Source organism: Biomphalaria glabrata, chromosome 15 (genome assembly GCF_947242115.1).
Source record: "Biomphalaria glabrata chromosome 15, xgBioGlab47.1, whole genome shotgun sequence".
NCBI classification, from domain to species: Eukaryota; Metazoa; Mollusca; class Gastropoda; family Planorbidae; genus Biomphalaria; species Biomphalaria glabrata.
In genome coordinates, this window is record NC_074725.1 from 20,447,379 (window position 1) to 20,457,435 (window position 10,057).

Here is a 10,057-nt window from a genome sequence, read left to right on the forward strand (position 1 = left end):
CTGTCAGATCTAGATATATCTAGTCTAGTTAATTTTTAAATTATATATGTTTTATAGATCTTGCTACAGAATCTAGATATACACTAGATCTAATTAATTGTATTATAATATTAATGATTATAAGAAATTTTGATAGAGGATTAAATCGTTGTTTTCAAAATATTTCTTTTTACTTTGTCCATACCGGTTATAGAATTACAACTTTCTGTTTCTCTTATTACAAATGAACTAGTTATTCTAGATTCAATCTAGATCTAGATCCTTATCTAAATTTAATCTTGAATTAAATGGGGGAAAACAATAGTTTTTTATTCTTTGTTAAGAAAATCCTTTAAATTTTAAATAATTAATAAGCATAGATCGTAGTCACAGTCGACACAGTCACTGAGTCAGTCACAGTGTGAGTGACTGACAGTGTGAGTGTACTGTCGTACTGACTCTCTTGTAAACTCTTGTTAGTAAATGTTAGTCTTGTAGGTGAAGGAGCCACAGCTACTGACTAGACTACGACTACACTTCACTACTACAGTGACAGTGTCTACAGTAACTGTAACAGCTACACTCAGCTACAGCTAGCCTAGGGCTAGGGACCACTAGCCTGACTAGGGTAGAAGTAGAGTCACAGAGTGTCTAGATCTAGTAGATTCTACCATAATATAGATAATAACCATTCTAAGTTTCTGACTTTAATTAGTTTAATTAAATTAATAGAAAGAATCTAGATAGATCTATAATAAAATTATATTGATATATTCTATAATAATAATCTAGATCTATATCATATGTTACAATATGTATGTATAGATTCTAGAATCTAGATGTATAATGTATAGTTTTTGTATACTTAATTGACTTAATCTAGATCTATAAATTAAGTATAAAAAAATAAAATTATATATAATCAATTTCGATGGCTGGAAATTTCTGGGCAAGTTCTCACTAGTAAGTACCGTTAAAGTTGACTAAAGTCAATATTTAAATTTATATATTTATATAGATCATTATAGTCTAGATAGACTCTAGTAGAGAGATTATTTTAGGTCTAATTTATATAATTTAGATTTAGATCTTTTCTAAATAGAACATGGACTCCATGATGGAGTCTACGTTTAGGTTCGAAATACCTTAAAATGATTTAAAAATTATTTCTTTAAATCTAGATCTACTTTGACTTAAATTAGATTCAAATCAAGATCATCTATGATCTAGACTTATATAGATCTGAAAGTAAATTTTAGTTTATTAAAGTAATAATGATTTATATAATAATAATTGCCATGGCCATGTCTTTGAATCTGAATATTAAGGATGCATGAAGTAATTTACATGACTATGCAGACCCAATTGTGTCCTGCCTATTTTCCCACATCTTGTGCAGACAAAGCCATTTACTGCTGGCTGTCTTTTAGTTTTCTTTACGTCTTTTGCACCTGTCTTCAATAATAGCTTTTCTTTGAGTCTCAAATGTTTGTTCCGCAGCCCTTGTGAGAGCTTTACAACTGTCTCTTTCAGAGGCCATCTGCCGACAGCTACTTTCCACTATGAAGCAGGATTGTGTGTTTGCTTCAACACTCTATGCAATATTCTTTGGTGCAATGCTAAATAAAATGAGGCGACGCATCTGTATTAAGTTCCGCATCCACGACAGCACATTTAACATGCAGCACCTGCTCTCCCATACAAAAATTAAAAGAGATGATTGCTACTGAGCTGCTCTATATGGAGGATTGTGCTCTTCTTGCACTAACCGAACAGGAGCTTCAACTTGCTGTCCATGAATTAGCTGAGGCTGCTGCCTCATTTGATCTGTCCAATTGTAATAATACTACAATAGTATAGTATTAATAGAGTCCAAGTCTAGAAAATCTTAGTAAAAAAATAAGTATTTAAGTTCCCCTCTCAGATATTGTGATCTATGGGGCAGATAATGTAATGACTATGGGTATTAGCTATGGTTGGAATGACATGACCAACAAAGCAGTTGCCCCTCTCCATGCAGCTGATGTATCCAAAGTGCTAGTGCTAATACAGTTTGCAGGCTCTGCCAGGGTGTAGCACTGTGTGCTGCAAACTCCCATGGATCTTGGGCATATACACATTCAAACCAATTGTCCTTCTTCTTATCTGATCTTATGAATTACAGACATTCCGTGAAAGAACAGAATTGAAGATATTTATGTCTTACCCATATCCACATGTGTTAATCTAGATGTGCATGTTAATTAGAGACTCAGACTCACTGAATTTGTCCTAGCATACTTATAATATGGAAATACTTAAATAGAAATAAATGTTTTATCTTTATGTGTGTCTTGAGTATTTTTTTGGTTGTGGTTATAAATTGTATTTATAAGTTATGGGTCAATGTTTTAAGTATTATTGCCACTTTACTTTTTAGTCTACTGTTCTGAATTGTCTCTAAATTTAGTGATTTTACTAATGGTGTTCTACTTAGACTTCAAATGTGTTCTTCTTTTGTTATTAATCTTAGAGCTCTATTTTGCATCTGTTAATATTAACTTTTTTGAATGGTTCTCTTTTAAAGGGGTTCCAAAATGAGGATGCATATAGATAATATTTGTATAACTAAAAACGCAAAATATCTAGGTGTTCTAATAAATGAAAAATAATCCTGAAATCCCTTTGTTTGCAAAATTATTAAAAAATCAAAGTATTTGGGGTTATTGATATTTTTTTCATATTGAACAAGGACATAAAACTAAAATGTGCTATTTAACCTTGGTTAGGTCAATATTTGGATATGTGTCCTCTGTTTGGGACCCTCAACTCAAGAAAACTTTATTATAAGAAACTAGAACAGATGCAAAATAGAGCCATGGGATTTATAACAAACAAATATTCATATTTTATTAGAGTAACACCATTAGTAAAATCACTAAATGTAGAGACACTTTAGGATGGAATTCTAAAAAGTAAAGAAGCAATAATACATATAAAACACAGAACCATAATTTACAAAAACAAAACCTAATAAAACACTCAGAAAAAACATACATAGAGGCACATTTTATTATTCCATATATACTTGGACAAATTAGTACAAGTCCTCCTTTTTCCCCATTGCTATTAGAGCATCTGATGGGTTGCCTGAATCAGCTAGGAAAACCAGTGATTTAGCAGAGGCACTGATTAACATGCATAACTAGATTGACACTGCTTAAGACATAATTCTCTTCTCTTTTGAAGAGTATTGTCTGTAAATTTATGAGATATGAGACTTAGCTCGTTAAAATGTTTTGGAATATTCTATCTCCAGACCTTACTCAACCCAAGCATTTCTCAATTTGTTTAAAATGTTTCTAATTTATTTTTCGTTTGAGAAGACCATTCTCTTTCTTTTTATACAGTTATCTGACTATTTGTATTTCAACATTTCAGCCAGCAATGGATACTTGACAGACAAGATCTATATAGGGAAAGACATAATGACTTAACAGTTATTACTGAAGAGGAATATCAAAAAATTATAATGCTTTTTGCAAATGGTAAGTAAATAGTTTAGTACATGATGTATGTTATATATCAACTTATCGAAAAGCTAATTACATATGGACCAGGGTTGAAATAAAAAAATGAACTCTATATTGCAGTTATACAAGCACTTGGAGAACAGCTGAAATTTAGGCAGCAAGTTATAGCTACAGCAACGATTTATTTCAAACGATTTTATGCAAGGTAAAATGTGTTCTTACCCTTGGGGCATTATTTATTTTTAAAGATTATGATAACCAATTTTAAGTGTATCACTATGTATATTTATATGTTACTATTCATATTATAGATTTATATTTTAGGTTTTCAAATCTTAACTTTTTGTCTGTGCAGCATCAAACTGCTATCTATTGTTAACTCAGCAGAGAAAATCTTCTAACAGCTGAAATAATTTTAAAAAAATATCCTTGGTTTCTCTGCTTCATTAAGTGGAGCGGAGACCTGGAGAACCACCATCACCACCATGAAAAAAAATCCAGGTATTCATCAATACCTGCCCGAGGAAGATTCTTATAATCCGCTGGCTAGACAATATCAAATGATGAACTGTGGCAAAGAACAAAGCAGCAGCCCATTGAAGTAGATATCCTTCAGAAATGCTGGAGATGTATTGGTCACACCCTTTGCAATCATGCATCCAACATTTCAAAGCAAGCCCTAACCTGGAACCCCCAAGGAAAGAGGAAGAAGGGACAGCCCAGGAATGTCATGGCGACGCGATTTGGAAGCAGATGCCAAACAGGTGGGCAAGGAGTGGGAACAGTTGGAGAGACTCGCCCAGAAGCGAGATGTCTGGAGGAAGCTGGTTGGTGGCCTATTCCCCAGAAAGGACCACAGACAGAGATGAGATGGTTTAGAGTAAATGTAAAAGAATTTTCAGGAGGAAGTCTCACTTTGAATTAGAATACAGCAGAATATAAATTAAACCACTATTATGATGCTTAGATTGCGGCTAATGAAATCTTAGAAATCTACCAGTGTAAGATGCTGTCAGCTAACTTGCCTAAACCTCTATAGCAGCAAAGTGCTTTAGCCACAGTAAATACAAAGGCATAAATATACGCACATATACATATATAAGCACTAACTACCATTCAACAGCTGCACATAGGAGATGACTGCATGGCAAAGGTGATCTTCTTTGGCGAGCTTAAAGGAGGATGGCATAAGTAAGTACTATAAAGATCAACTCAGGTGCCATTTCGCCCTCACTGGCATAGAAGAAAGTAGCTGGCAGCAGCTCTCCTCTGAAAAGGACAGTTTTAGAGCTCTCACAAAGGCTGCGAGACAAACATTTGAGAAAAGCCATTATTGAAAAAAGGCACAGAAGACGGAAAGAAAACTTAACTTATAATGACCACCAGCGGACAATGGCTTTGTCTGCACAAGATGAAGAAAATTATGCAGGTTGCAACTGGGTTAGCATAGCTATCTGAATCATTGCACACATCCTTAATCTTCGGAATCGATGACATTGCCATCATATACTGGTATATAGTATATGAAATATATATATAATATGTCAATTTATGTTTTGTTTTTACAGGAATTCTTTAAAATGTATTGATCCTTGGCTGATGGCACCAACATGTGCATTTCTAGCATCTAAAGTGGAGGTACCCATAAATTTAATTTTTTGTTTTTTGTTTAATCTTTAATAATATTATTTTGTTCTCCCCATAACATGTTGTATATACATAGTTAAAAGGTGTTTTAAGGAAACATCTGTACGCTTAGTGTTCTTCTATCTATCACAATCTGAACATGTTTGCTGGTTGCTCATCAACAGCCACATAATGGAAGAATTAGATATAGAGTTTTTATAGTATTTGATTTTTTTTAAGTTATTTCTGATTAGGTAATTGTGCAAAAACTTATGTAATGTTGCATTAGTTAAGCAAGGATTCACAGTTCTTGTTTCTCTGTTTATAATTAATTAAGAAATTTAAAATAAGTAAATAAATAAAATAAAATTCTACAAAACATAATATCAATAATAATAAAATAATGATATATGATCCAACTTCAACTTCTTGATTTCTGCTGAACATTGTGAGCTTTCAGCACTTAGTAGATATTATTTTTAAAAGATTTGTACCAAGTGTTACTTACAAGTGGTTTAATGCCAAAATAATACTAATAATATTTCAGGAATTTGGTGTCATTTCCAACAGTCGACTAATGACTGCTTGTCAAAGTATAGGTAATTTTTATTTTATTTCTATAGTAAAGTTTTGATAAACATAATAGTCAAGCTCTTATAAATATAATCAATGTAGATTTTCATCTATGTCAGATAACTATAAATACAAAGTTTTTAATCCTCTGAATTTGCAGTGAAAAATAAATTTGGCCATGCATTTAGTGGAGAATATCCTTACAGGACTCAGCATGTTTTGGAATGTGAATTTTATCTTCTTGAAATGATGGTAATTCTTTTATGTTTCAATTTATTGTTTTTAAGTAGATTTGAATTATCATTTGAATATTTTTTTCTTGCACTTACATTGATTCAATAGTTCCAAATTTCAAAAACAGAACGGTATTTCAGCTTTCAGTAGCTAATTTAAAAAAAAAATAAAATAGAGATTGATAAAATCAGAAAAATATAATTTTAATGAGATTTTTGTCATTAAACTTTATTGTTTAAATTTTTTGCTACTTCAAGGACTGTTGCCTAATCATGTACCACCCTTACAGACCGTTAGTCAAATTCTGCGCCGATCTCAATGCTGAGGCAGATCTACTCCCCGTTGCCTGGTCTGTATATCATCTTTAATCCTAACATAACAATAATGAGTCTCAACAGTTTATTTATGCCTAACTATTTTTAAACATACAAAATTAATCCAATATATTCTCTTTGTCATCAGGAAAATGGTGAATGACTCACTAAGAACTGATGCCCCATTACTGTATCCTCCATACCTTATAGCTCTCGGTGAGTTGTACTTAACACTGGCATACCCAAGTATTGTCAGCTGTGTACATCAGTGTAGAATTGGCCACAGTGTATTGTATTATTTTGTTTATTGCAGAACTATTGAAATAGTTTGTTATTTTATCTTAGGCTAATGTTAAGTAAGATAACTCTTGGTTAAGCATCTTAGAGTAATAGCTTTAAGAGACTGAAATTACAAATTGGGATTGTTAGCAATCTAAATTAAGAAAACTGAATAAATTGTATGAAAATTAAATTATGTTTAACCTTACAATAAAAAGCATGGAAAGAGGGAAAGCCAACATTATTGTTCATTCTGACAAAGCTTTTATCAACTCTGTCTGTCTGTCTGGTACACATTTTGTGCATGTTATTTCTCTCACTTTCTATTCTCAGACCGAGTTGAAACTTTGCACACAGTTATTCATTGTCCCTAACAAAACATGAATCAATGAAACCTTAACCGATTAATTTATTTGTGGTAATTAATGAATTTAGTTAAATACAAAAAAAAAAAGGAAATAAACCTGAGTATTGAGAAATATAGCTGTAAATGTGCAGTTCTTTCTCTTGTATGATTTTTTTCTAAAGTATTTTTTTCATAGATTTCTTGTTTTTTTTTTTTTTTTTCGCTGTCTAATTTTAGTGGTAACTGACAAATCACTTTTAAAAGAGATTAATAAATACCAAAGGGAAATTCTAATTAAATGATAATGGCTGCTATTTATGATTAAATAATGGACACTGAAATAGTTTTTGATGCAGTGATTTATGTTTTCAATATGGCATCAAAGTTTGGGTTTTATGTCCATGATTTCATATAAATAGTGCCTCATTTCAAGTGGAACAGGTTGCCTGAATCAGTCACAAAAAAAAACTTAGACATTTTTTTTTATTTCTCTTAAAAACTGCAAAGTTTGAAATTAAATTTGAATTCTTTTGATCTGAAATTTAGCATTATATTTTAAGCTATTTTAAGTGTTTTTTTTTTGTTTGTGTATAGCATGTCTCCATCTTGCGGCCATAGTGAAACAAAAAGATATCAAGGGTTGGTGTGCTGAACTCAATGTGGATATAGACAAGGTAAGTGTGATCCCTTTAATCTTAACTTCTTTATTGTGAGTAAAAATTTTAATAAGAATGTTGATATTGCCAGAGTTGCACAGAGCAACATAGCAACGTTGAATCTAAAGAACATCTGGCATGAAAAAAACAACTAAGACAGATGCTGTCCGTTTTACTGTCAGTTTTTTTGGTACCGGTACAGATTCAAAGCCTAGATACTGTCTGTTCATGTCCAGAAACTTGATGAGTCCTTAAGTATAGAATTGTTTCAGTAAACTTAAACATTTTGTAGAACATTTTTTATATTTCATAAAATGAAAGAGGAACAGAAATGTATTCCTAACTATTGATAACATTGTCAGGGCCTAAAAAGGTTGAATGGTATATTCTCAAGACAAGTTTGATAAGACTTAGAAAGAGGGTCAAATATAGTGTGAGTGGATAGAAACTTAGGGCTTGTAGTATTAGTAAACACTGCTGCACCAGCCCTTCTAAGGAAATAGGATATTGAAAAAGATTATCTTAATGACAGGAGTTTGTTTATCATTAAGTACTGTGTGATTTGCTTACAAAATGCTGATACACCTTTTTTTTCCCATCCTAACATTTTCTCCTTTAGTTGGAATTTTTTTAAAGCCAATTCAAATAGATTTTTCTATTCATAAATGCATAAAATTGATGAGGGGGAATGTTTTTGAAATTTTGTTTCTCTTTTAATTAGTCCATTTTTTTTCCCCACAGTGCATGGACGTCACAAAGATGATGGTCTCATTATATGAAATGTGGAAAACTTATGATGAGAAGAAAGAGATTCAAGCAATACTTGCTAAAATGCCAAAGCCAAGTCTGTCAAGGTGATGCCTTAAATTAATTGGATGTAATCTAATATTGTTTCTAAGAGGATGAGTACGATTTGTTGTACAGTTTGTGTTCATGGATGTCTTCAACAATAAAAACTCAGCAAAAGAATTGTTCTTTTTTTTTTCTACTGTTCACTTCAATATAATTTACTAACCTTATGCTATTGATTCTGTAAACAATATTTGTTGTTTTATTTTTAGCTGGTTTTTACGATTTCTATATTAGCTTGCAAATTCTTTATCTGTGGAAATTGTAACCTTGACACTGGACGGTTATTTCAAAAACAATTTTCCTAAAAATTTGACAAACTATATCTTTTGGGAAAAAATTACTAATTGATCACACATTGAAAACTGGTTTGACAGTTATAATTCTTCAAAATATAATCATCCTAAAATCAAAATTTGGATATTTATGACATTTACTCTTCTGCTAGATTGTTTACCTTGAACCCTTCAAAAACAGATCTCTTTAATATCTCAAAAACACATGGAATGATTGTGAAATAAATGGAGAGAAAAATAATTGTTGAACACTCAAAATGTCTGTAAGGTGTGTAGAACTCCCATTTGCACTAGGAGACTGCTGCTAAAGACTGAAATTTATGATGCTTTACAGTGTGCGTTGGAGCAAGACTGGCAGCATTAGCATTGCAATAGAAAGTGTCTCAATACTTGCACCAGCTTCATATTGCAGTTAGAAACTATTTGCAATAGGTCTTGTAAGCCACAGATGTGCCAGCACAAATTTGCAGTGCTTAACCCATAGTTCCTGGAAGGATGGAATAGTTCCCAAGACTAATAATGCAGTCACTTTGAGCAGTTACTAAAATTAATGGAATGGCTGTTAAATTGTTAGAAAATTTGGTTGTTGACTGACTCCTTATCAGATGCTGGGTTAATTCTGAAGAGCAAAGACAGTAGAGACATTGTCCTAACCTGGAATGTTAATCCTGTTAGCTACTGAAACAAGTTGTGTGGCTGAGAAACTTAAACTGTTTAACTTATCAAGGGGGCTTGAGTTTGATGCCTGACTTGGGCTGAGCTGTGTTTGCTGACTACCTAAAGGCAGCACTGAAATCTTCTTCCAGATTCCCCCCCCTTTTTTTTTTCAAACCAAAAAAAAACCTGGTCCATAGGGCACTGACCTATACAAAAGCCTAAAAACAAAAAAAAAAAACATCACCTGATTCAAGAGCTATTGATCTGGAAAAGAGAGCATTTCCGCTTGAATGATTTAGAAACATGTTGGCTGTTTATAATGAATGAACTTAAATTCATACAATTTTTTATTCTGTTTTGTGTGTTCACAGACCTCCATCAGAAGCAACAATACAAGACAACTCACAGCAGCAGCAACCTAACCAGCAACAGATGTCTAGTGGTGTGTCTTAGCAAACTACCTGCATATCCATAATCTCAGCATTCACATCTTTCTATTGAATGTCCTAAACTTTAAATTGAAAAATTTAAACATTATCACACCAATCTCAAAAGAATCAAGAAGACACTGGTATCTAACTTAAGTAGTAATTAAGTAATAGTTTAGAAGGTTATATGTCTGATATTTGTACTCATGATTTCAAGACTATAAAGTTTATGTATTGTATGTGTGTTTATTGTAAATATATAAACTTTCTTACAAAACAAGGTTTCTCTGATTTATTTTTAAAGGTGA

The 10,057-nt window shown here is 32.2% G+C and overlaps 1 protein-coding gene across 4 annotated transcripts; it reads left to right on the plus strand.

Moving 5' to 3' along the window:
• The first annotated feature begins 211 nt into the window (after positions 1 to 211).
• Positions 212 to 10,016, plus strand: LOC106071702 (cyclin-C-like). Of its 4 annotated transcripts, none has more exons than XM_056012710.1 (12): positions 218 to 607; positions 863 to 942; positions 3,400 to 3,506; positions 3,612 to 3,696; positions 5,060 to 5,129; positions 5,665 to 5,716; positions 5,851 to 5,942; positions 6,182 to 6,273; positions 6,387 to 6,454; positions 7,458 to 7,537; positions 8,261 to 8,373; positions 9,693 to 10,016. In XM_056012710.1, exons 2-12 carry the CDS (start codon positions 911 to 913, stop codon positions 9,772 to 9,774), a joined length of 873 nt encoding a protein of 290 aa, XP_055868685.1. In that variant the 5' UTR covers positions 218 to 607; positions 863 to 910; the 3' UTR covers positions 9,775 to 10,016. The 4 variants fall into 4 exon arrangements, with proteins under 4 accessions (XP_013087317.2, XP_055868685.1, XP_055868686.1 ...); XM_056012711.1 differs by having other exon boundaries at positions 218 to 454; XM_056012712.1 differs by having other exon boundaries at positions 218 to 400.
• Positions 10,017 to 10,057: the final 41 nt, after the last annotated feature.